The sequence below is a fragment of the Catharus ustulatus genome, chromosome 11 (genome assembly GCF_009819885.2).
Source record: "Catharus ustulatus isolate bCatUst1 chromosome 11, bCatUst1.pri.v2, whole genome shotgun sequence".
Classification (NCBI taxonomy): Eukaryota; Metazoa; Chordata; class Aves; order Passeriformes; family Turdidae; genus Catharus; species Catharus ustulatus.
The window spans coordinates 9152628-9179599 of record NC_046231.1 but is presented as its reverse complement, the minus strand read 5'-3'; the positions used below and the strand labels follow the sequence as shown (position 1 = coordinate 9179599).

At 38.4% G+C, this 26972-nt stretch overlaps 1 protein-coding gene across 1 annotated transcript in view; it reads right to left on the bottom strand.

Moving 5' to 3' along the window:
• Positions 1 to 486: 486 nt before the first annotated feature.
• Positions 487 to 26972, bottom strand: part of TENT4B (terminal nucleotidyltransferase 4B) — a 38868-nt gene continuing 12382 nt past the window's right edge. Inside the window, exons 2-12 of the mRNA XM_033069934.2 lie at positions 18083 to 18206; positions 12913 to 12959; positions 9992 to 10112; positions 8869 to 8976; positions 6784 to 6912; positions 5302 to 5515; positions 4864 to 4990; positions 4660 to 4763; positions 2848 to 3035; positions 2108 to 2272; positions 487 to 875 (exon numbers count right to left, since the gene is read on the bottom strand). Of these exons, the coding sequence (XP_032925825.1) occupies positions 696 to 875; positions 2108 to 2272; positions 2848 to 3035; positions 4660 to 4763; positions 4864 to 4990; positions 5302 to 5515; positions 6784 to 6912; positions 8869 to 8976; positions 9992 to 10112; positions 12913 to 12959; positions 18083 to 18206 (1507 nt within the window). The 3' untranslated portion in view covers positions 487 to 695. The remainder of the gene's footprint in view (positions 876 to 2107; positions 2273 to 2847; positions 3036 to 4659; positions 4764 to 4863; positions 4991 to 5301; positions 5516 to 6783; positions 6913 to 8868; positions 8977 to 9991; positions 10113 to 12912; positions 12960 to 18082; positions 18207 to 26972) is intronic.

The window sequence follows — 26972 nt, the reverse complement described above, 5'->3', positions numbered from 1 at the left end:
TGAGCAATATAACTAGTAATGTCTCTTTATATGGATGTTAAGATGACAATTCAGAATATTTTCCAAACTAATCCTGAGAAAAATTTATGTTTACAATTTAAACAGTAATGTTATGTAAAAAGTATTAACAAATCCACTATTACAAATGTCAGTTTTCCTATATGGTCATCTATATATACACAATAAAATGGTAAGTATATGCAAAAATAATTAAAAAATCATGCACAAATTACTTTCACCTTTAAAGGCTGGGTTTCCCTCAAAATACAATTTTTTGCCTTTTTTTTCCTATTTTTTGTGTTTTATTTGTTTGTTACCACCCCCTAGACACACTGAGTACTATCTCTACAGGTCAGCATGAGCTGATGGGAAATACATTTATTTTACATTCAAGCTTTTATATCCTAAATGACCCTGTTGTAGCATATGACTTATCAAATGAGCAGCCTTTTTCCTCTTTAAAAAATTATTTTTTCCTTTTTTTCTCCATTTTTTTCTTTTTTTTTTCCTTTTTTTTTTTTTTTTGCAGTGATCAATCTTCATGTTCCGTTCCGTGGCGAGCTGGGAAAAAAAAATGCAGTTGCTAATCTATGTCTGAACAGTCTGAAGCTCCAGAAGAGATCCAAGGAGTCACTATCAAACTATCCTGTAGCATGAGATCATTGCACACAGAAGAACAGTCATAAAGTAGGCAACTATCTACAAAGGTCTGACAGGGCTGCATCCCTCTTGTGTTTCCTCTTTTTGCCGTGGAAAAACTGATGGTGTGATTTGCTGCCTTGGTGCTGTTTGTTTGTGACTGAGGTACCATGGCTTGAGTTTGTTGGACCTTGGAAGCCTTTGTTGGACGAGCGAAATAACCGTGCAGATCCATGCTGTGGAGGAAAGAGAACAGGGGTCAATCCCTGGAATGGGAATGAAGCGTGGCAGTCACACATCCCTGCTTCTGGACCATGAGTGTGGTGACTTCTGAATACAACACACTTGAAAAGCTTGCCATGGGCAGAAGAAACCTGGTCATTGCTGAGACAGCAGCACAGCACTGCCAATCTCCCACCTGGGTGGTTGTAAACAAATGTTCATCTCTAGCCCCAAACAGGTCCAGAGAGGAGCTGAGCGCTTGGAAATTTGGAAAGTAAAAAGATATTTTACAGAAATGTCCATAATCCAAGACAACACAGGAAGATTTCTCAAATCCAGGACTAATCTTATGCCACATCTTTTCAGAGCTGGGGTATGTCAGATCATGGACATACACATTCCAGCCTGGAATTGGTTCTGCCCAATAACACAAACACATGCTCATGACATAGCCAAGGCCAGGTGTGTGATTTGTCTTGTTAAAAGACAGATCATCAGCAAATAAGAGGAATGTCTTCAGAATTATTTTCAGGAAAAGTATTCCAGAAGGTTCTGGACTATGTTTCAAACATAAAACGTCTAATTTCTGAAAAAGTGTAAAAATTTAAACTGCATATCTCCAGGATATATTGTATATAGAGGCATAGAATATTTCCAAAATACTGAGTTGCCATAGAAGCATTCCTCAGTGTGGGAAATCTCCTAAATGCATAAGCTCTGATAGCATCTGAACATAAGGATGTTTGGCTGTAGGGAAAAATGAGGGGGAATGTCATGTAGCAGTAAAGAATCTTCACCTTCCTTAGTGGAAGACAGATAAACAAGTATCAACAGCTAAAGGAGCAGTCAGAGTTTTAAACACACATTTTTGCTAACTGCTTTCACTGTGTGTACGCACACCTCATCTCAAGATGTGCAATCAAAACTGGACCGACGTGCTTTTTGTAAAGGAAGAAATGGGTGCAACACAGCTGAATACCTCTGGAAAATTTGGTGTCCCAGAATAAAGTCAGACCAATTTAATCTGTTCTAAAGCTGGGAAAGCCATGGTTGCAAATTCATCTGTGCAATCTTAACAGAGAACCAGGTGGCTTTAGATCCAATCATTGCTGGAAACTTTTTAATGGGGCAAAAGGGAGGTAAAAAATGCAGTGTTTTCCTTTCCAGAACAAGTTATCCTTCCATGGGGGATATGTGTAATATTCAAATAATCTACACAGTTGTTGTTTTCAAACATTTCACAAACCTGAGATTTGTTCGTGTTGCTGGATGTATTGGCTGTTTGGCTATTTTGTGTTTTCCCACTTGACTGGGAGGTTTCCAGTGACACTTCTTGTGACCCCACTCTGTTTGTGGTAGACTGACGACAACTCAACTGTTTAGAGGTTTTGCAAGGTGTTCCATCAGAATCCTTCAGGAAAATGTAAAGGATTAGTGAGTTTTTCTTAAGCGTGAGTATTTCTAAAGGTGAATTTTCCTTTAAAAATAAAGTTAAGAGTGGACAAAACTGAAAACTTTTTTACTTTACTAGATATTAAAATTCTTTCAATCCAGAATTCTTATCGAGTAAAATAGATTTAAAGATGTATTGATGTCTGATTCTGGTTTTGAGATTTGCCTTTTATTTTTAACCAGAAGTTACAAACAGATTTTTTTCAAAGCTTTGGCCTGTTTGTATTTTAAAGCACATGGCTTAGGACTACCAGCCTGTTTTACTTTTGAAATACAATTTTCTCAGAAAAAAGAGGGCTGTGGAACTTTGTATCTACTATATTCACTTTCTTCATGTATTGTGTCAAAAACACACTGAAACTTGTATGTGTAGAAATTGCATAAGAGTTAACATCTTATGCAAGTTAGGATTCTGGATGAATTAACTGACTAGGACTGTGAGCTCCCAAAATGTATTTTGTGACAATACAAATCAGAAGAGAGAAAAAAAAAAGAACTTTTTAAAAGTGAAGTCAGAAAACCTCCAGTACTTACTACATCACTAGAGCTGGACAGTGTGGATGATGATGATGATAAAGGACCTGATGAAGAATTTGAAGAATGTTTACTAAGTGTTTCTGAAGTTTTATTTCTAGGTTTTCCCAGTGCTTCATTCTCTTCAGCAAGATTATTGTTGCATTTGTCCAGCTGCTGAGTATCTACTATCAAGGTTACTCCATTACCTAGTAAAAACAAAACAGAAGCATCACCACACATTTAAATGCAAAAATAAGTTGCTTTGGGTTTTTTTAATATAGCCTCTAAGATACAAAACATGAGTTATTTTGTTATTACAGGACATGCACAGATATCTGCACACATCCACACCCTAATTCCATGCAGACACATATGAATGCATCCCTGTTGTGCCACTGTAGGCCAGCATCTCCCAGAGGGGTGGTGGCTTCCCGACAGGGTCCATTAGTGCACTGAGCATTGCCCATGGTTTGAAATGGAAGTTAGGGACAGAAGACATGGAAGAAGGCAGTTACAAAGTTCAGATGTAGATTGTTTCATGCCATGCTTCAACAGCATTCAAACACTTAGATTAAAATTCTGTTCCTATATCCCTGATACTCAGCAACTACAATTTTTCTTCTGCTGGAGCTGCTAGGATCAGAACTCCAAATAAGCCTCATTGCTTTGTAGGATTTCCTACACTGAAAATTCAGGATACAAAACTTCCATATCTCACTAAGCACTGTCTTAAAAAAAAAAGAATTGGAGATTAAATCTGAACTAAATCAACAAGACAACCACTGTTACTGTCACCACTACTTTCCTAATACAGGGTTATTTTTCTTTTTTTGATTGTTGTTTTATCTCAAGTAAGACACTTAGGAGGTAGAGATTTGCATAATGTCCATGCATGCAGGCAGCTAAAAGGGAGATTATGGTAGCTCCTGGGACTGAGCACCAGCCATTCCTGGGGACAGCAGGGCCACCAGGACCTGCAGGCTGACAGCTCAAACGGCACAGCGCTCATTCAGCTGACAAATCACTGACACAAGATCTAAAAACAAATCACAAAATCCAGCCCAGTCAAAAGAATGGGTCCTTGCAACACCACCTCTGATTAACCACTAACAAGAGAACAATTCCAATAGGGAACATTCTAAAATTAACTGCAGAGTATTAAAATTATTCTGGTTTGAAAACTTCCAGACAGCAGATACACCTGCACCAAAAGAGAGTGGCAACTGGCTGCTGGAGTCAGAAGATGGCAATGGATGAAACGTGATTCAAAAGGGCATTGTCACCAAGTTCTCTGGCTAGATTTTTTGTTTCAACAAAATCAAACAAGATCATGATTGATATTTCAGGAGTTTTCTGCTTAGAAGACTTATTCCACTTATATAGTGAATCCTAGCTTAAGTATTGCTTCCTTAGACATATGGTATGTTAAAAATGAAAATTAAAAATGCAGAATTTAAGGATTCAGATCTAAACTAGCATGCCCAGCAATTCTTGTTAAAACCTTGTCCACATTTAAAGGACAAAGGAAGTGTGACACTGACAATGTGGTAATTAAATTGGAAGTTTTTCCAAAGTCTCTTTTTGGAAGGTAGCACTCTTTAGGCACCTCTCTACTGACCAAATCTATTGTGGTACAAAAAAGATGGGGACATTTTACTCTTGTACAAATCTGTCTTTTCTGGATGAAGAGACAGGAATACTGAACAAAAAAAATGAAATTGCTATTAAGAGGCACACATTGACTTATGTGAGGCGAAAACAGCAACAAAATCTATACAAGTAAAATGTGCAGGAAGTTTCCCCCCTCAGCCCTGCTGAGTCAAAACTCACCATTACATGAAGATTCTGTTCTGCTTTGCATTCCCCACTGCTTGGATATCCAGTCTCTGTAGGTGGCCACTTCTTGTGTTACTCTAATTATTCTCCCTAATATACTGCAAACCAGGGAAAAAACAAAACCATCACCACAATTAAATTTTAGACAGAGAAAAATATAAGCAATGAATGTTTCAGATTTAGACTTGGAGACTTTACCTTTCTGTTTCGTTGTTAGGATAATATTTAGCTATGGGGGAAACCGCATGGCTCAAAACAACATAGGCATAATCAAAAGCCTGCTTCACTTGCATGGCACCATAGGAACTTCTCCCAACATCATTACCTTAAAAAAAGAATATAAATAAATGAGTAAGATTGAAACTGTGGTTATCACCTTTCAGGCAGGAGACAGTAATCTGTTTTAAATATTGCCCTTAAGTCCCAACTAACTGCAGACACCTCTTACAGAACAGGATTAGCATAAAGCATAAATATTTGAAAGAGCTTAAAAGATTTACAGATATTTAGATGTAAAGAAGTCCAAACCAGCAATTCTCTGGGTAACAGTACAAGGCATGAAGAAAAAAAAAATCCTTTAGTGCATCTATGAAACATTTAACAGTACTGTTATTCCATTTTGGTTTCTGAGGATACCTGGCTGTAATGGATCCTCGATGTAGAGCATTGATGGTCTGTAGCCATCCAACATGCTTTTCTGCACTTCATCCTTGGCAACATAAGAGCCACCATCCTTTATTCGGATTCCAGTCTTCAGATAATTGAAGTGACGTCCATACAATTCAAAAAACTCTATTAAAAGAACACCATAGTTGGCATTGGGCATACAGGCATCTTCCCTGGGATGCAGCTATTAAGAAGAGAGAAAAAAAATTCATCCTTTTAAGACTTAAAATTTTTCTCCTTTTCACAGAAAACATGTCTAAATACAGTAATAAATAATAATAAAACAGGTATGTCTAAATATAGTATTTTTGCTTGATAAAGTAATTTGGCATCTTCAAAATAAGATGCTATGACAATTTTTATAAAATAATTGCCTCTTTAAAAAAAAGCTATCAAGTACTAATCTTTTTGATTTGAACTTTTAGTCCAATAAGTGAATTTCCAGCACTAATGGCAGGGTTCTTTTGAAAAAGGAGATATTTGCACCTCACAAACCTGGGTCTGCAATACAAATACAGACTTCTCATGTGGACAGCTACAATACAGGATCCCCTCTGCTGTTAAGTAAGAAGCCTGAGAGACTGTGAACAAAACCAGCTCAGACTTGTAACAGGTATGAAAACCTGACTTTTTAAAAAAAATTGTATTTTCAAATGAGCAAATGGAAGTGCTGTTACTCAGCATAAGAAAAAAATGGATTTGGTGAAATTTTGGTTTTAAACTATATGTGTGTTGCCCTTATTTCTTTTGTGCTCAGCAGGGAACTGAAAAGGCAACAGCAAACACCAAGTTCTACTTCCAGGTTCAGGTTTTAGAGTAATTGCAGTCTGGAAAAGTATGAACATACACTTGCAAGCACAGTTATACATAAAATTTAGTTCAGGAAAAAGAACAGGGCTGATACATCCAGAAATCAACTATTTCATATTTCAGTATTTCCCTCCCCCAGGCACAACAATATATATGTAGCTCATGCATTTTGTTCTATTAGATTTAAGAGAAAGTTGTAAAACATGTCTGTCTGGTATCAGCTTAGAAATCCAGAAAAGCAAGATTACACTGCATTCGTGAAAGCACACACAGGGTGTGTGACCTGGAGACCAAGTGTCATAAAGGACACCTGCAGTTAACACCAACCTTATGGAACAATTGTTCCAAGCAAGTTATACAATATTCAAGTTGTTTAACATGAATGACACATGTCATATCATGTGTATTAAAATCATATGTATCCCTGCCTGGCATTGGTATACCAACAGATGTTCCAAACATCTTTTTTACCAAAAGTATCAGAGAAAGAAGACAGGTGGGACATACCTAATTTTAAATGAAAAGGGGGTGAAATCCCAAAAAATTGATAGCTTAAATGATTAAATTTAAGGGTTGATCAAATTCTTTCTTAAGGTGATGCCCTTATGGACCAATGGCATTGATAGATTCCATTGAACTTACCTGAAGGAAACTGACAGCCATTAAAAAGAGACTGTAAGAACCAATTCCACCTGTAAATACTTCATTAAGGTCCCTCTGCAACAGGAACTGTTTCAATACTAAAACTAGAAATGGTAACACAGGATATTTCTGAAAGAGAAAAACAAAGCTGTTACAATACTGTGAGTGATGCAAGCATACAGTGGATACTAAGAGAGCATACTGAAACTATCTGTTTTATTATGTTTTATCTTAAAGCTAACTATAAATCTAATCTATAATTTTTAGTAACAGTGGAAAAGCCAATGCCCTGCCTGTGACCAACACAGGTATTTTACCTGTTTGACTCTGGTGGCAGATACCAACAACAGAAAAAAGTTATTACACCATAAAATCGGAAGTATTTGGGCCAAAAATATATGTATATGTACACACACTTGCTTTTCTCACACAAGTGAAAAGTACAGCAAAGGAAGAACTGTGGAGATACCCATGTCTGTCAAAGTGCACTGAGATTTCTGTCCTGGAAGTACTTTGGATACCCAGAGTTAAAGAAAGCCCTTCAGAATTACTACACCTAGGTAACATTTTCAAACAAGCGAAATACATTTGGGTAATTGATCCTTTAATGGGTTTATCTGCATGGATTCCCCTAAGAGGTGTGAAGAACACAGACCTTTGGGACAGTAGTGGAGGCTGGGCAATGCCTGCACTCTGTACACCCCCCACAAGGGAGGGGCAAAAGAGGCTCTATAATATCACTGCTTTTATCAAAACAGAGTCAAAAAGTTCCTCAGTGTCACAGATGAAATATAGGTCACGATGTCCGTGACTGCAAAAAGATTAAAAGGAAAGAAGAATTTTGCTGAGAATTTCTCTGCATGAGCCTTACAGTGAGAATTGTGAGCCCTATTTAACTGAAGATCCCTAACTAACTGAAGATCTTGAACTGTTAAGAACTTTCAGTCAGAAGCTGAAGTGTTGAATATGAGTATATACCAACATTTAAAGATGGGATTTTTCTCAGAAAACTGCATACTCTTAATAAAGGCTCCAACTGCCTCAGACTTCCTAAATAACCTGGATGAAGAGAAAGAGCCGTTTCCAAGCCTAATGCAAATATGACATCCCAGTTAGGTATTGTTATGTGGGACAAAATAAGGCCCAAGAGAACGCCCTGCAAGTGTTTACAGAGAGTGCCTCAAGAACACCAGTGAAGTCACTTGGCAAGAACACACCAGGTTTTCTCCAAGTCAAACAAAGGACCCTGCACAGCAGCACAGCCGCCCGTGCCACCTCTTCCCAGCTGCCCATGCTCAAGGCCAGCTGTGGCACAGCTGCACAGCCTTGGCTCAGCCTGCAGGGAAAACAGCCCTGTGGGAAAGCACCATGTGGGAAGCCTTGCTGGGAGTGCCTCCACTCAGCTGGAGAGCTGCTCCCCATCTCAGCTGTTCCTGCAGCGTCGGCCCGAGCCACTGCTGCTGATCCTGACCCTAATCCTGACCCACAGCCTCCACATCCTCACTGGCCACTGCTCAGCCAGGCACTGGCCAGTCTGGGAGCTGACCCCAGCTACTGGCACCAGACTGCTCTGCTCTTTGGGCTGCAGCCTTGCCCCCTGCACCTAATTAACTTGCCCCTGCTGCCACACAGAGCTCCTGCTCCATCCCCAGGGGCACAGACCCCTCTCACCCCCCGACCCAAGGCCAAAGGGTCACACATAACCCAGGCAACTTGTTTTCTACGCTTTCATACACAAAAATGCCTTCAGGCTTTCATGAGAAGACAATCTCCCATCTTGAAATTCTGAAGTGCATAGTTCAATGAACTGCAGCTAAAAGAGCAGAACACTTAAAATAGGGATTAGTGCATTTTCCTTAATTATTGTACCATTAAAACTACTTCACATTTTGTTCTTGTATTTTAGTATCTTCATGCCTTTTAAGACAATATATCTAAAACTTAAGAACATCCCTCACCATTATCAGACAACAAAAAACAAGAAAGTAAAAGTGCATCTCTAGTAATGATGTAGTCAAATTAAATCAGAAAATAAAATTAAGTTATCAAATACTCAGTTGTAGTCCCATGAGAGTGTTGCCTAACCTTGATAAAATCTTTGATGAGCTGGGCTGCTTTAACCCCATTCTGTACATTAAAGCTTATATCGACTTTTACTTCAGTGAAGGAATCTGTCAGTTTAATAATAGGTACCTGCAAAAGAAAGATACAGTAAGTCAACACAGATTTCCAAGACACACTTGGTTTCATTTATAACTTACATGCATCAGTAAACCTGAAATTTTTCATGAATTGATAGAGAGGAGGTAGGCAGTGAAATTAGGACTCCTGTTTATTGAACTCACTCGCCTTGCCAATCTGTTTACCTAAACTTTGCTTTTCTAACTCATAAGTGCTATTTTCAATTTACTGTCCTGCTGAACAGAACTTAATGCTTCACCTCCCAGGTGGTTTATTTTGGATTGGTTTGGGTGAGTTGCTGTTGCAGCAGCTCAGCGCTGGTGGGGACCACAGACACCAGAGGGAGATGAACACTGGAAACACAGAGAAATGATCTTGGAGACATCAGAAATGACACAACTCATGTCACTGGGGTCTTCATTTCCTCACCCAAATGAACTTCAATCAAGAAGTACAAGACATGGAGAGTACTCTGGTGTATCTCCACCTGAGTAACTGTCAAATTACCTCTCTCTACTAAAAATAGCTATGACTTAGATGCCCCAATATTCTTACATACTCTTACAATTAGCAAAAGGTAGGAAATTATAAAGGAATTAATCTATTTTTGGAAGACATACCACTACGCAAGACTGTACTTAGTACTTCTTTGCGAAAACTGATTGTACGTGCTTACTTGCAAAAAGAAAAAAGAAATTATTTACTTATGTAAAGACTCAGTCCAGAAATGCACTAGTCTAAACACATCAATGCACAACACTGACTAGTCCAATCTCTCTTAAAAGCAACATGTTGTGCATATGAAATATCAGACAATTTCCACAATAGAAAAAATGTTTTTCTTATTGTACTATCAATTATTTTGTTGGTAATAAAAATCATACAAAATAAAAAAGTTCTATATGTTCTATTTCAAATTTAATATACAAAATAGGTTCTGCTTATGAAAAGTCATTCTTTTAACCAATCTTTCTTTGATTAGAATTTTAGCTTAGAACAAAGAAATACCCTCTTCCCCCAAACTTACAGTTGCTTTATCTAGAACCTTTACTGAGTTTTCATCTGCTACATTGTGCTTTCTAAGAGCTTCTTCCAGAGTCCAAAGAGGTAATGTCTCCCACTTTCCAAACACAACTAAATCAATATCACTGAAATGGAAAAAAATATATTTTTTATATACAAATTAAAAGACCAATACACTTAAAATACAAACAATTGACATCTATATATAACTTGAATAAAGCTGACAGAACATAGCTTAACCAAATAATTAATTCTGATTTTTCTGAGGAAATGGTTGGAGATGAACTCTTACACTTAGGGAAATACAGATCATTTCAGGTTACCTAGATGAGGGAACAGATAACCATAAATCAATTAGGCTGTAAAGCCTAAGATTAGTCTCCCCAGGCCACAATGCAAGCAGAAAGGGATCTGCTCCTCTGGAGTGATTCAGAGCAAGAAATTAACTTGCTGTGAATCACCACCTTTGGGCTGTATTCATCAGGAACGTTGATGTAACAGCCTGACACCACAAGGAAAAGTCCTGTTTCCCATCCTCTATCCCCAGATGCATGGCCCTGTCTCCTCCTTTGCTCCAGGTCTGCTGTCTGCCTAATCCACTGCAAGTCAGTTCAACCTATGAATGGGTCTAGCAGAAACCCTCCTCATTCCCCCTTTAAAGAGCCCACAGAATGTTCTGGGGGAATTCCCTGCCTCTTTGGATCTCTGAGTTGGTTTTCTGGATGATCAGAGCACCAGAGGGCTCAGGGGAAGTCACTGGCCTGTAGTGCCAAGAACAGAGAGCAAGGAAAGGGAGAAGAAAACACAGCAACTTGGACTTCAGGGAGCAATAAGATATTAAATAAGATCAATAAGACCAATAAGACCTAATTAACTTCACGCACTAACTCAGTTCCTTGAAGGGGTGTATCCATCCCACCACACTTCCTCCCTATGCACACACAGAGTTATTTCACTACAACAGGGAATTCGATCACCCTAATTCAATCCCTGAACTCAAATCCAAAAGCTGGCTGGTGTCACATCTCAAGCCAGTGAGGGCTACTGTGAGAGGCTGAGCTTCTCCTTCTTTGCTCCCCAAGTCTTTGATTTCCCTGCTTGGCCAGGAACCATAAAGGAGGTGAGTGTGTAACACTACAGTTATGCCATCAGGATGCTTCAGTGATATGGAAAACTGTGTAACAGAAAGCACAGAAAAGTTTAGAAATACTTCCCCCTGCAACAGATTCTACATATCTGCTGACTGACGAACAGCACAACTTTGACAGTCCCAAAGAAAGTACATCTGCATTAGATGAGCTTTCTCCTGCCAGGCAGCAGCTCAGCCACAGACCTGACAAGGACAGGCAGCCCCCGGCCACTTTCGGAAATGCGTTCAAAACTGGCCTGGAGAGCAGGAAACACTGCTGGACATGTCTCTTATAAACTAAGTTAGTGTTAAACCCACTTCTGACAGGTAAAAACAAGACATTTTTCTGATGCACACCAAAAGAGAAAAAGCAGCTCTGTTGCCACCTTGAGCACAGACAGTGCCCTGCAAAGGGACACAGAGATCCAGCAGTAAAGCAGCTGTGTGCCCAAATCTCCAACAGCAGCTTAAGTTAATGGATACAGAGCAAATCCCAGCAAAGAGGCACAGCATTAAAAACACACTTCAGGCCTTTCAGAATCCCAGAGCCTGAAATCTAAACAAACTATGACTGAGAGGTAGGGAAAGCCTACGGCAAAGGGAAGCTTTGATAGAAGGCAACAGTGAATTAATGACCAACACACAAATGATGACTATTTTGAAAGTTTGGCAAGCACTGCCACAGGAAGGTTTTCTGTGGTTTTCTGTACTGTATTTGAAATACCTGCATTTTTTCTCCCTCAAAACCTAACCTCAAGAAAGGTGAAACAAATACTCAAGAAAGGCAGTATATGACAACAGAAAAACATTTTTGTTACATCTGAAAACAATCAAGCAAATATAGTAAAGTATCCATCAACTGGCCAGTAGTATCTCTCTAGCATTACCAGCATCAAACCAAATTTCATTAAGCCTACTTAAAATAAATTTTCAAAAGGCCAGGAATGAGACCAAATGTGAAAACAATGAGTATTTGTACACCTCACTTCTGGCTTTACAAACAAAAACTGAGAAAGTAAACTCCCTTACTACTCCTGAAACAAAAGCAGGGACTAAAGCATCTGTCAGGTTCTTTCTTTTACAAATAGAGATGAAACAATGATGAAGATATCCCTCACCTGCAGTCAGTACTAATGTCCTCCTGTTTCCAAAGTATGGAACTCAGTTCAAAAGTTATCCTCAGATTTATGCTATTTAAATGTGTTTATCCCCTGCAGCCATTTAAGCCTTTCACTCCATTTCTGTTTAGTTGTCATAAATACTCACAAATTCTACACAGAAGATACCAGTGTCACTGATTAAAGACTCTTTATGAAAACTAGCAATAAATTTGGAAAAGGTAGATGTTTACTATTGTACAGATTTCACAAAAGAAGACTGAAAGAAAGAAAACCAATTCTGCATGTAACATTTTCTCTTCAGCGCTAACATTAGCAGTGTGATGTTAAAGGTTTCAATTTAGTTGTCTGTGGAGATAAAATTTAGCTTTTCTTTTAGGGCCAACATCATCTTTTGGTATAATGAAGCCAAATCCCAGCATAAGCCTTTTTTGACCACATGGTAATTCAGACCCTTCTACTGATACATGCAAGATCTATACAGATGTGTTACAGTCAACAGTCTTATTTTTTGTATTTCTGTACACTTTGAAGAGAACTAATAGCTTAACACTTTCCTGGCATAACAAGTATTGACACAAGCAACAGATCCTGGGAGAGCAGATAAATAACCCCAGGGTTATAGGTTCAACAAGTTACTTTTTTTTTGTATGGAATTTACACTGAAAAAATACTAACCTTGTAGGTAAATATAAACCAGTTTTAAAACTTCCAAATATCTGCACCTGAAACAAAAGAAAAGGATATATAAGAAAACATACAGGAAGAAATAAGAATTTTTTCAGGCTTCAGAAGACAAAGAATTCTATTAAGCTGCTTGTAAAGGCTGGCTATTGCTACCCTCCATTGGTAGATTTTGGTATTGCTAACAGGCACTCAACACTTCTGTTAAAGCATACTCATCTTCAATGTATTACAAACAGCTGATCCTCATGGTTTTACTCATAAAACATTAATAACTTTGACTTTTCTAATAAAAAACTGCTTAGCAATGTAAAACTTGTTCCCAGGACCAAATCTGTCAAAAACCCAGAACCCAAGAATTTGGAATGCTTAACAACAACAGAACATTTAAGAAAAACAGTATCAGTTTAATATGCTTTTTGTTTTCACATCTCAAAGTATACCTCTCAGTATTTAAGTATTTTTGAAGTTTAACACATTTCCATTGCTTTGCATACTTTAAAATAAAAATCAATTCTATCATGACCCATTTTTTTCTGCATTACAAAGGAAGGAGCACAACTTTGTTTATTTCTGCTTAAACAACAAACAAAAGTTTCATAAAACTTCACATCCCACAGAATTACTTTATTAGCTGGATTTTTACTAGCACTGGAGGTGTAAATCATCAGGTTTCCCCTGTAAGCTGTCCAAAACCACGCTCTCATTGCCTTGCAGGGAGGTCGGACTCATGTGCTGGGTCTCAAAGGGCGGTTGGGGAGACTTCAAAGTAAAAAATATCTACACATTTGGGCTAATTTTCAGCCATTCTTCTGATGTGCTTCCTAGAGCCATCTTATACAGACTTGAGTATTCTGCTTTAATGAGTCTCATACAGCAGCTTGATTGCCACCTATTTGTATGTCAAGTGACCCACTTTTTATGTTTATTCCCTTCAGGATATGTAAAGGGGGAGACAGGAAAAGATGATGTTTTGCAAGTGTCTTAATACTTTAGTAGACTAAGAAGCAGTTTGAGTGCTTCTTCCTGATTATGTTTTATCACTTCTCTTAGCCTCTCACCGCATGCCCAATAAAAAGTACATGTTCAATTTAATATTGAAAGCTCATAGCTTCTCAAACTGGCAAAGACTGAGAAGTGCCACAGTACGAGCATCAATGTTGTACAAAAGCATAAAGGCATCACAAAGCTAAGAATGTAATAATAATATCACTATTTTTAATCCAGGATAGTAATAAAAGTACACTCTATGAAACTGGGTTCAGTCAAACCAGGGTTCATTTGGACACCAAAAACACCAGAAAAGTGCTTTTGCACAATAAAACAGCCACTGATGGGTTTGGAAAAAACTAAATGTGCTTTCACATTATCAAACAAAATAGTGTGTTAAGCTGAACAGCAAAGAGAGCCTTTACTGATTAAACAACCCTGAAAGTATTCATAAACTTACTGATACAACATATATGACCTTTACCAAAAGGAATGAGACAACATCTGCTCTTGTACAATAATCTGGAGTATGAGAAACACTGAACTATTAAAAAACAAACCCACACCCACACTTCAACCACTCTCTCACAAAAATTGGAAAGATAAAAGAGGAAGGGTGGGGAAATCAGAACACCAATTTTAAAGGATTTTGATTCATTACCAATTTGGAATTTAAACTGTTGAAGCTCTGTAGCCATGCATGTATTTAAAGCATCCCAAACACAGAACGCTATCATGGCTTAAGACATGAGCACTAGTTTTTGTGGTGTGCCAATGCTGCTGATCATGTTTTTACAGTTTGTGGACAGAGATCTGTATTTGCACTCATAAGATAACTTCAGTTTTCTCAGTACTGCAATGACTCCTCTATGTTATTGTTACTGTTTATCCCACATTTCTGTGAACTTATTCATATTAAATTCCACAGTTCCTGAAGGAGCTTTAATTACATTATTTGTCCAAACACATGCTCACTGAGCAAAACAGAACTTGGAAACTTATAAAAGCTTTATAAATTTCTGGTACCAAAATCCCTCTGTCAAAACAACAACAACAAAAAAATCCATCCACAGCTAATTAAATTTCTCTTTCTTCTACATCTTTCAGTAGAATTTTCTGAAGTTTGTCAAACTAAATAGTTCATCTCTCAACTTTCATTCCCAATCACAGTATTTTCATAACTGAAGTGTGTGAAGTATGCAACATTCCCTCTTTTCAGATCTATGCGGTCACATGGACATGAAGCTGAGGATATTATTACAAACGTATCCTAAATTTGACTGTGTAAGTACTTATTTATTTAGTAGCCACATTTTCCTACTGAACTGGTCAAAAATCTTTGTCTTGAAAAGTTTTCATTTAAATGTTTTGGGTTGTTTGCTTTCAGAGTAATTAAAGTGTTTCTTATGGTCAGAGTCCCGCTGATGCCAAGAACAGTTCTCACTTACTAGGAATGTTTCCTTCTAAGCACATTCCCTTGAGTAAGACAGCAAATGACACAATTGCAAACTTCTATAAATAAAGTAACAGTTTAGGATACCTAGTTTTACTCCCCTCCATCTGCTTTTTCAGCCTTTTCCTAAGTGGAACAGGGGAGAAAAAAAAAAAAAAGGACATGCTCAGGCACATTCCACATGTACATTCTCTGTACATTTAAATTCATGAAGCCTTATTTTCCTCTCCTTGGTATCTGATTTTTATGTATTTACATATTTTTAATGTCATACCTATGTGTTTAGTGAGAAACTACAAGCTAAATATGTATGTTTAACTTCCAAGTTTATTTTAGCTGGTTTGGCAGCATCAATGACTCAAAATGAACAGCTTAAACATTAACTCATCACTTTACACTACAGTTAGAGCTGAGGACATTGGACCAGATAACACTCCACCTTCTCAGAGCATGTACTCAAAACTTGAATCTTAGAAGTAGCTATACCAACACAGATTTTCAAAAGGTTAGTGATTAACTCAAAGGACTGAAAAATTACAACAAGAGACTGTCCAAGCTGAACACAGTTGAGTTCAGCAGTTCAGTTCCCAAGCTGATCTGGCAAAGCAAGTTTCAGAAAAATAACATCACAGTAATGCTGTTGTCACCATTCAGTTTCCTTTTAGCCTCCAGAAAACGGAAGGACATACAAAAGGAGAATTCTTCCTCTACGTAACAACTGCAGACAAAATGCAGTCGGGCTTTGAAGAACAGTTACTGACTTGGGAAAAAGGAACTGGCACGCTCTCTTTCTCTGACATTTTCTAGCACAGCAGAGAAAGACAGTCCTGGCAGTTGTAACTGGCACTAATTGAAAAGTGAACTTCAGTTTTTCAACTACACAGTGTGTGCTTCCTCACAGTCGCATTACAGCTAAGCCCAGTGATCAGATGTGGCTTGTGCAGGGCTTGTAATTTGCTTCCCCTCCTTAAATACCTGGTGGCTACAAAAAACTTTCAGCAGCTTAGAGAAAGACTGCTTTCTCAAGGATGCAAAATTGCATATATAAAAAAATATGTTATATATGTCTGTATGTAAAAGGGTTTTTTTAAAATACAAAATACTTTTACAGATCAAGCCTGTCCTACAGAGTATCTCTGGAAGCAGAATGTTCTTGTGCCCCATTCAAAGTGGTAGTGGTAACAAAGAGAGATCCCCTGGTAATAAATCCATTCACCCCATTAGACAGCTAAGTTTGCAGCACACAAACTTGCCTAGGAAACAGTAACATCTCTGGGCTGAAGCAATCAGTGGTTTTGTTGAAATTCTCTCCTCCAAGGCACTGGCAGGGTGTATCACAGCACACACTGTTTCATACCCACACTGCTCCCAACACTATTGCCTGTCAGATCGCTACCCCTGCTCTTGATTAGGGTCCACCTGACTATTCCACTGGGTTAGAGGAGAGCTGTGCAACACCTGTGACACATGCTGCTCTCTCACACAGTTCCCATGGAAAGGTTACTGCATTTGCTCAAAGAGAAAATTCCCAGACACCTGGAGTAATGACTCAACCACCTCCCTCCAGCTGTGAACAGGCAGCAATCAGAGTGAAGAGTGCTCCTTCCACACCATGCCCACTGATACATCACCCATAACAACAACCACTTTGAAAATGTGAGTATATTTTACACACTAACCCACACACCACATACAGAGCTTATACAGAATTCACATTCTGTCGTATTCTGCCAATTTCTAAAAAGTCACTCCAAAAAACAGGTTAACAAGATTTGAAATGAACAGTGGATTTAAGTCACTCATGTCAAAACACTGTCTTTTACTGTGGCAGGATCAAAGAGCATTCCTTATACTAGAGATTCTGCTGTCTGAATCTGGTTTGCTATTCTGGCTAACAAGCCCTTATTTTCAGCTACTGTTATCTACAAATAGATGACTACAGCTAGAAATTTACATTCTGGAAATGAACACAGTATTAGCAGAAGAATACAATTAAACTAGATTCAATTACGCCAGAAACCCAACTGTGTCCCCATAAAAACTATACTGACTTATAAACACAACCACTCTGTCTTCTCTTTAATCTAACCTTTATCAAAAAACCTACAACTCTGCATAGGAGAAACTCTCGTTTTGAATGAGTCTGTACTAGCAAAAACCCTCATTGGAAAGAGGCATTACAGATTTTAAGCTCAGTATACAGGACTACAGATTTGTTTCTTCCTAAACACAGAATCCTGAGTTTTTAAAAATTTGTAACATATACCAGTTTAGTATAACTGCCCATTAAAAATACCATGGTCTACATAATGTGACATTGCCAGTACATCACCTTAACAGATTTATCCAGGATCACAGGTCTTTGGACAAAAAGCTCTCCTACTAATGACAGGAGTTTCAGAAGATTTTTTTAATCACAATACATGCATGCATGTTTGATATGTTCCCATTCATCTTATCAAATAAATATTCATGACACTGAACATTGCCACACCTTTGCCTTCTCTTTGACTACAGCAGGACTAACTTGTCTTTGGTCCTATGTGTGATAGAAAATGTTGCCCTGCATTATTTGAGAAAGAAAGATCACCTCTCTCCTTTTACCAGAAGTCTTTTCATGTCTAACATAGAAAAATAAACAGCATTTGCAATATTCCATATAGCAAACAGGCACAAAATGTTGCTTTAACATATTAACAAATAAAACAGTGTCCTACTCACATCTGCATTAGGCCAGAGCTCTTTGATAACATTTTCTATTCTGGTCACCACTTCCATTCGCATTCTCTCTTCTTCAGGTCTGGGAGACATATACTTATAAAAGTCAATGATTTCTTCATGAAGACTAAAAAAGAAAAAAAACCCAAAAAGTCAGGAAAAAACCCACATACAAATGAAATATCAACTATTCTAGACAAAAATGCTTTTTAAGCTCCTAATTTCCAATTTCCTTCAGGGGCAATTTTAGAGCAGCATGTAATTAAAGAAAATCTGCATTCACAACACTCTTTAGCATTTAGTTCCACATTAGCTTCTTACGCCAAAAGGTCAATATTGCACTTGATTTGCTAAAAGCAGGGAAGCAAACCTAAATCCAAGTGCCTTCAATTCACATTGAAAGTCACACTCTATTCTAACGCCAGCATAACACAGAAATGGTTCAGTCTTCAACTATGAACGCAGCTGTAGCTCTGAGTACACACTTCACAAAAATTTAAACAGGAGGTTTTTAGCCAACACTTTCTAGTCAGCCCCTTGGCACCAGGCAGGGAGTTTCAGGCTGCAGTCTGTATTCAGTACCACGCTTGCAAAAGTTGACAGTAATTGTGCCAGTACTAGAGCTAGAAAAACTGCTTCTTTTACTGCTTATAGAAGTCACATAAACTAAAAATGTACTCTCCCCCCATAACCCCAGAAAATAAGTAGTACACTCAGTTGCTCAGAAGAGTGACTGACAGACAGTTAACCCATATATAATTTGCCATATTACATGTTTTTCATTGTCAGTAAGTTATGTTTACCTTGCCTGTAATGAGAGCTGAAATAAAAATGTCTTCATACAGTGCTACAAATTTCTGTATTTCTGTAGTACCAGAAGCACATCATCAACTTGAATAATAATGTAATTCCAGACACAGAGTAACTAAATTAATTTCATTTGTTTCCTGCAGTGACCATTATAGTAATAGCTAGTTATCTTTTAAGAATGTATTGTTTCTAGTTACCAAGTACAACTGCATCTTTCATTAAAGCTCTGAGGCACCACCAGAAGAGGGCAATTTATTAACACCAAGCCCTTAGCTGAAATGGGGAATCTAATACTTCCCTACTGCACTCACACTTAAATAAATCAAATATTAATAACTGGAAGCTGTATACAGGTGTCAACAAAACTGATTAAATTTTCCAACAGTTGTGTTTAACAGAGTCACAGCAGGCAAAAAACTCAAACCTCCTGTGTTCAGTTCTTCCAATACTGCAGTGCTATGAACAACACAAGCTTCTCTCCCTCCATCACCAAGTTAGGGGAACAGTCACAAAAGCCTGGCAGCTTGTGGTGGCCACCACCATGACTCTCTTTATAGATAAGGCTAAGAGAAAAATTCCTCTGACAGAGGAAATCTCTTACCTTGTCCTACAGCTGCTTTCTTGCTTTTCCTTGGAAGCGCACATCCTGGAATTAATATGCACAATCCAAACCACCACTTACACCTTATATCACAAGCTACTCTGCCTTCTGCATCTCAGCCATCTCCTGTTCTACTCTTCACTGGTATTCCATGTGTTGGCATTTTAACTTTCTTACAGTTACCTTCCCAGTGAAAGTACTGGATTCAGGTGAGAAGTATGTGATAAAGGACAAGCTGAGCACTCCAATGACCAAGTTCACTCTCTGGCCTCGATGCCAGTCACATGTACTGAATCACTAATTTAGTTTCTACATGGTTGACCATTAATCTAGCTTTCAAAACCAGAAGCAACAAGAAAAATGGGCAAAACCCCAATATTTAAACTCCTGAAAACAGAAATTATTTTTCAACTGTAATTTGGTGAACCAGCTTACAGGAAGACCTGAGAGTCAGATCTGTCTTTATGGGGTAAACAGTGGGGAACTGACCAAGAAACACAGCCCCTTTTCTGCCTCTGCTCCTCTGGACTAGCTGGAGCAGACTGGTTACATCCACAGGGCACATGATTTGCCCCAGAGCAGTGTTTTCAGCAAGTACTGAATGCCCACAAGCACTGCAAGCCACAAGGAGCTATACCATGTTGTCTGAGGGCACTGAATGCTGAGAGACATGCTGGGATGATACCAAGGGAGTATCCCTGGGGAGAAATTAATGAAAGGCACAGCACAAATCCATACTGCCCATCATTAGTGGGCCCAGCTGCTCCTGGGCTCATGCTTTATGGGAGTTAATTGTTGCCCTGTCCCATCAGGGAACTTTGAAAGAACAAGGCAATCAGAAAAGAGGTCCCCAAAGTGCACAGAGAGCCAAGCCATACAGACACTGCAGTTCTCAGGGCACTGCTCTTTATTAACTCCACTGACACTCTTAATACAAATAATTATATCAATTGGCACATTCTTTAGAAGCACATAAAATAATGATGTGTTGTCAGAGCCAGATGTATTTCTTTTTCTAAACATAAATAGCAGATGTCTGCATTTCTTCAAATGGGATCCTTTTGATTCTTAGGTAGTCATGAAAAGCTTTGTGACAAAACAAAAAATTAAGCTACCTGCAAACACACAAATTTACATTACACATGCACAGAATGATAGTAAACACTGCACATGTAGAAAAAAATGAAATCTGAGCTCTTTCAATGATAGAAGAACAGCTTTAAGACTTTACTAGAGAGAGTTCTTATCGGCACTCCAGTTGGAAATAGTACAGACATATCTGTGCTTCATCTGCTGCAAGACTGCCTGCTGCCAGGACCTCCTGTGCTGCACAGAGCCATGGTGTGCAGAAGGCAGGCAGAAACTACAGGGGCTCAAGACTACACCTGGATCCCTATTTCCCTGCCCAAAAACAGGCTGCTGCCAAAAAATACAGGAATGATTAATTAAAGCGAAGACAAACAGACACAGGCACACGTGGATTTCAGAGCAGTAGAACATGACTTAGAGGCGTGACTCCAATTACTGTGGAGTTAATTCATGGTGTATTGAAAATTAAAACTCAAGGTTATTCACTGTCTTAATCAACATCTATTATAGTCACTATTATTCAAAACAATTTGTTAGGATTAATGGAGTCTGTTTACAAAAGTCTCTAGTGAAATTTTCTATATTTAGCCAAAATGAAGATCAAAGAGACTGAGATGTTCTTTTTGGCATCATAACAGTATTTTATTATTTAATACCATTACATTCATCATTAATTTCAGATAAAAGTTCTTAAAAGGAGACTTGTTTATAAAAGGAAATTACACTGTAATAAACCTGATTTCACTATTGAAAGATATTTCATTTGGCTTTATAGCCATACTAAGCATACCCAAAATATACTTAAGATGCATGGAGAGAATTCTCTGCCATGCATAAGAGCATTAGCTTGCCATTTTTGTTACAGCAAATAGGAGTAAACAAGTGGGTCTTTGTTCTGTACTGCAGGAAATCTTCATACAAGTAGAAAAGCAAAATAAAAAGTTCTCTTACGCTTTCTCTAAACAGGTTTTAAAGCAAAGTTCTACCTGCATCACACCTGTTTTCAAGTTTGGTAAGCTGATTCCATCAGAATTATAGAGAAGCCACTCAATTTAATTTCATGTTCACCTGAGAGGGATAGTGATGCATCATTAAAAAATAAACTGTGGCTGCAAAAGTTGTAATCACAAGAATGACTTCCTATGGTAATATCACTGAATAGCCCCAAAGGAACACAAGACTCTGAGACTCGAGTCTTTTAGGTGAAAAGTCACAGCTTTTGTGAGGTGCAAGTACCATGGAACACAGTGTATTACATTACTTTCTTAGTTTGATCACAACTTACTTCATTTTGCAGCACAACTTGTGGGCTCTAAATGTACAACTCGGGAATCTCAAGCTCTTTTACATAAGATGTTGTTCTGGAGTATGAATCTTGCTGCATGTCCGGCAATCAATTAAAAAATAATCACATATGAACAAAATGCAATTTCTGTTTGATATGCAGAGCACACAGATAACGTGGCCAAGCACGTACACTTGATGTGCGCACTTCAGCTCCCTGACACCTAAACCAGCATAACTCTCTCCTGCTGCAAGTCCAGAACTGGAACCAAGACTGGCACTGGGAGGGACATCACACTATGAAACACAACTGGAGATACTACAAGTGTCACTTCCCTGCACTCAGATCCAGATGCAGAATAAATGAGCAGCTCACTGTCCTCACAGATTTTGGCAGCCTGAAGAAAGGCAGCCTGACTGAACCAGTGCCCAGGGCCCTACAGCCACACCAGTAGCTGCCTGGTGGGACCATTCCCTCAGCCTTCACTGTCCTGAGCAGCTGAGCAGCAGAGCCCAGTCCTGCTAAAGTAGAGCCCAGTTCTGGTAAAGTACAGCCCAGCTGTGCTAAAGCAAAGCCCAGTCCTGCTAAAGTAGAGCCCAGTTCCGGTAAAGTACAGCCCAGCTGTGCTAAAGCAAAGCCCAGTCCTGCTAAAGTAGAGCCCAGTTCTGGTAAAGCACAGCCCAGCTGTGCTAAAGCAAAGCCCAGTTCTGCTAAAGTAGAGCCCAGTTCTGGTAAAGCACAGCCCAGCTGTGCTAAAGCAAAGCCCAGTCCTGCTAAAGTAGAGCCCAGTTCTGGTAAAGCAGAGCCCGGTCCTGCCTAAAGCAGAGCAGCCAGCAAGGTCAAGATCATCCTGACCCATTTTGCTTAATCACAGCACAGCAGTTAAGTGTTTGCTTTGTGTGTCAACATGCCATATTATGCTAACCAGAATAATTGGTTTCAATTGAAAAAATTCCTGCTTTGGTCACTCTAGAATTCTGCTACACTTCCGCTCTCCTCTGGCTCTTCTTCATTCTTCATTGCACAGAAGAAATTACACAGGCATGCATGTTCCAATTTCTCTCATCAGGGCGTTACCCATGGCTTCTGCTCCAACTGTTCAAAATTCTGCTCATCCATCCCAAAGAGCTTGTCTGCTCTGGGCTTATATACTCCTTTGCACACAAAAGGCTATTTGCAACACCACTGAAGATAATTTGAAACAGTGCTTATCAACTATACACTAAAAAATGATCTCGTGCTCATGCACTACAGTTTGGTTCTGGCAAAATTTCTGAAGGAAGTTTCATTTGCAGAATTACGAAAATCTAAATTATTTAGAAACTCTGTGTGGATGTTGGGCTGAAGCAAGCAATGAACACACAGGTAACTTTCATCCTCCCAAACTGTATGCTTTAAACTTTAAGAGTTTAAGGTATATTTGCAACATAGTCCTGCAGCACTAAATGAACCCTTTGTATCTGAGTTTCCTTTGGAGAAATAATTCCTAAAAGACAGTATTTAATTGCCCCTATCATTTGAGGTCTCCTGTGGACTAAAAAAAAAACAAAAACGAAGGAAACAAGGAGAAATACCGTAGAATTTTAGCCACTGAAAGCATCAGTACTTAAGAGTCCAAACTGCAGCCATCCCTTCACTCCCAAAAGGAAAGCCAGCCTTGCACAGGAGAGACAATAACTTCAGTTTGAAGCCTCCAAAGGTATTTTACGAAGAAAACTGATAAATTCTGCCAAAATTTCCTTAGTTCCATGAACTAAACAAATCGTTTACCCCTACCATTCATGACCTGCTTGGCTCTGAAATTGTTTTGAACAACAATTGTACTAAAGACACAGAGAGCCCAGTCCTCACTCTCCCCCTAACAATTGTATTGGGGAATTCAACACCTTCCTAAATTAACCTTCAATTTTAATACCGATATTCCACAGCTTAATAAAATATTTTCTAGATTACTATTACCATCTACATGTGTAGAATAATGAAGTAGGAACAACAGCAGACACTGTAAAGATCATAAATTATTTTCCCACCTACAAACTCAGGCAAAACCAAACATTAAGAGTCCTAATGGGAAATGTAAATATGAAGCATCTGCTGAGGTCCTTTCCCTACACCTGGGCCTCCATAGCAGACAAATCCTTTTAATATTTGCTGGCTTAAGCTACTGAAAAAAAACCACTTAACTGCATTTGCAGGTGATTTAATAGGCACTTAAGTTTCATGGTGACTGACACATCAGTCTTCATAAGAAAATAAAATTATGCATAATAAAGGAAACAATTTTCAAAAGCCTCAGAGACTTTGACCATAATTTTTCATACCACTAGTTACTGAACCATATCAATATATTATAGGTCACATACATACAGTAACCATATTTTGAGACACACATGCCCTAAGGGAGCTTTAAAATCAAACATCTCAAAACATGTCCATAATAGCAACTTGACAAAACCAGGAAAGTTTAAGGAGCTGGGTTTTTGACAGCACATTTTTTTTCTTCAGTTCACCCATTTTAATTACAGCTTCACAGACCGTCTTTTCACAGTTTACCTAAAAACAGACATGCGGAAAAAACAGGTATTACACTGCCATATGACTGCTAAACATCACTAAAAATCAGGATGTCCACTGTATAAACAGTTTTTTAAGGTGCAAATAGAGAATTTCCCTGTGCAGACAGGTAGGCAAATGAGATTTATATCTGTCCCTGTCCATTATAGCCCAGGTGCTTGTTAAGACTGCGTGGCTTCCAGACACAGGGTCTGTTATAATAGGATTACACAAACCACCCTAATCCATCCAGGGCAAAGTTAGCCAAGCTAAATCCCACCACTTTAATCAGTTCAGGTACAGAGTCACTTTTTCTCAGAGCTGTGGGGAGCCCAAGGAGGAGCCCTCACCCCCTGAGCTTCCCCAGATGGCAAAGGGTGAAAAGATGCAAGCAGAACTCCTTCAAAGGGCACTGCTACACCCAAAAAATCAGCTTACCCTTTCTAATATTTGCTGTCTGCTGAGAAATTCACAGAATTGCCTTTTACGACCAAGGAAGAGCAAAATTTCCACAAATATGCATATGATTAGGGAACCCTGATCTTGTTCTCAGGACAAAAGTCTTTTGGGATTAATCTGATCATGTTGATACTGAGTTTTGAAAACATGGAGATAGTTTGTTCACTTCTACCAATTAGGGTGGACTGATTATGCATGTTTCTTCAAAAGATGTGGAGAAAAAAAAAACCAAAACCACTAAATGTACACTACAAAACCTACACTTTCTATCCTGTGAAAAATACTGGAAAGCCTATTTCTTCCTCCCAGTCAACACCCACTGCCCCCAGATCCCTCAAATTTGTGTTGTTTTTCTCACTTATGTTCTGTATTGTACATTAATTTACAGGTTTAACATCATAAAAGGCATTAAAATAGCACAGCTTTGTAATAACAGCATAGTGTAGCAGAGACATTAAAACATTGGCCAAAGAAGAAATGTGGACAGCTCTTTTTAATTATTTAAACTGGTATCGCTATCTTTCCAGTTTTTTGGGTTTTTTTATAGACCCTTTGTTTCAATCAGCATGAGTGCTCGTTTCTTTAAATTGATTTGAGTTACTTCTAACTAAAATTCTCAAGCATATTCTTTAGTCAAGAAGTAATGCACAGACTCTTTTCCTACCAAGGTAAAGTGAGCATCTTTAGTCTGTTTACAAATTTCATTGTGCGCTTTGCCTTCCTAAAATACGCTTGGATGTACTAGAATTTTTCCTACAGAAATTTGCATTTCAAGAGTGAGAAAAATCCTACTGAACTTTAATTATAAATCAGATGCCTGAATTAGTCCTACCAGTAAGTGATTTGAAGTGTAACTCGGCAACTAATCCACTGGCTTTTAAACCCATGCCATATGCATGCTCAGTCTTCCTCTTTATTTTTGCAGCATTTCCAGCAAAACATCAAATGCCAACTGGAAAGACTGTTTTGAGAAATACCCTTACTTCCCACTGGCTTTCTTTTTTTTTTTTTTTAATCACACTGTACATAAAAACAATCTGGCTGAATCATTGCATGTGTGGGAATAACCTTCTATTTCTTCCCTGGAAAGCATCTACATATCATCCCTCCTGTAAGCAAGTGCTGTGAGTCTTGCTTCTCTTCCCTCAGGTGATGGAAGATGCATTTTGCTAACAGAGGAGTGAAAAAAAAAAAGAAAAAAAAGAAGAGAAACTGCTATCTCAACTATCTGAAAGAAAAAGTACTTACAAAACAAAATGATGAAGCAGGAGAAAAAGGTTTTGTGCAGAAAAAAAGAGAGGGAAGAGCAGCAATTGGAAGAAGCTGGTTTTTTTCAAAATGACAAAGAGTTCAACACTAGTAGTAGCTAATTATCTTGAAACACACCAGTAATTCTAACATCTCCTACAAAAGACAGCCACAGCTTTTCTTTAGCTCACTTGCAAAACAGTGTTCGTCTGCTGGAACAGTTGCACATACAGACTATGCAGTTTGCAATCTCATCATTTAAAATACAGAGATACATACTTTCAAAGCCTTAAAGTGCAACTATTAACATGCACTTTGTATGTTCTGAAATTACAGCTTCAGGGAAATTTCCAAACATTTAAAACCACAGAGAAGATGAAGGTATCTTTTTCCAACAGTGAGGAATTAGTAAGTCCTCGGCCTGCCAATTCCCTTGGCTTAAAAGGGCACTCAAAAAGACCAGACTACAGTTTATAAATTTGCTTTAAAACAATAGTTTAACAAATAAAATTAACAATCAGTATCAACAGTAGTTCAATTAATATTAGCTAAACTTTCCCAGCAAAACATCAACATTTGGGTCTCTATTAGAGCTTTAACAAAAGCTACAGCTACTAAATTACAGTAAGATGTGAATAGTTCTGACCCCCTCTGAACCAGCACAACAGGTATGAGCAGGGAGTTTTAAAACAAATAAAGGTCTATTACATCACTTCTGCAAATCACACCAGTGGTGTTACTTTTAAACCAAACCAGAAGGAAACAGCAGCTCAGGTAATCTGCCTTTCTGTCTGTCTCCATAAAGCCAGGCAGCACAGATCTTTATAGAGCTCTAGCATATTGCTCCT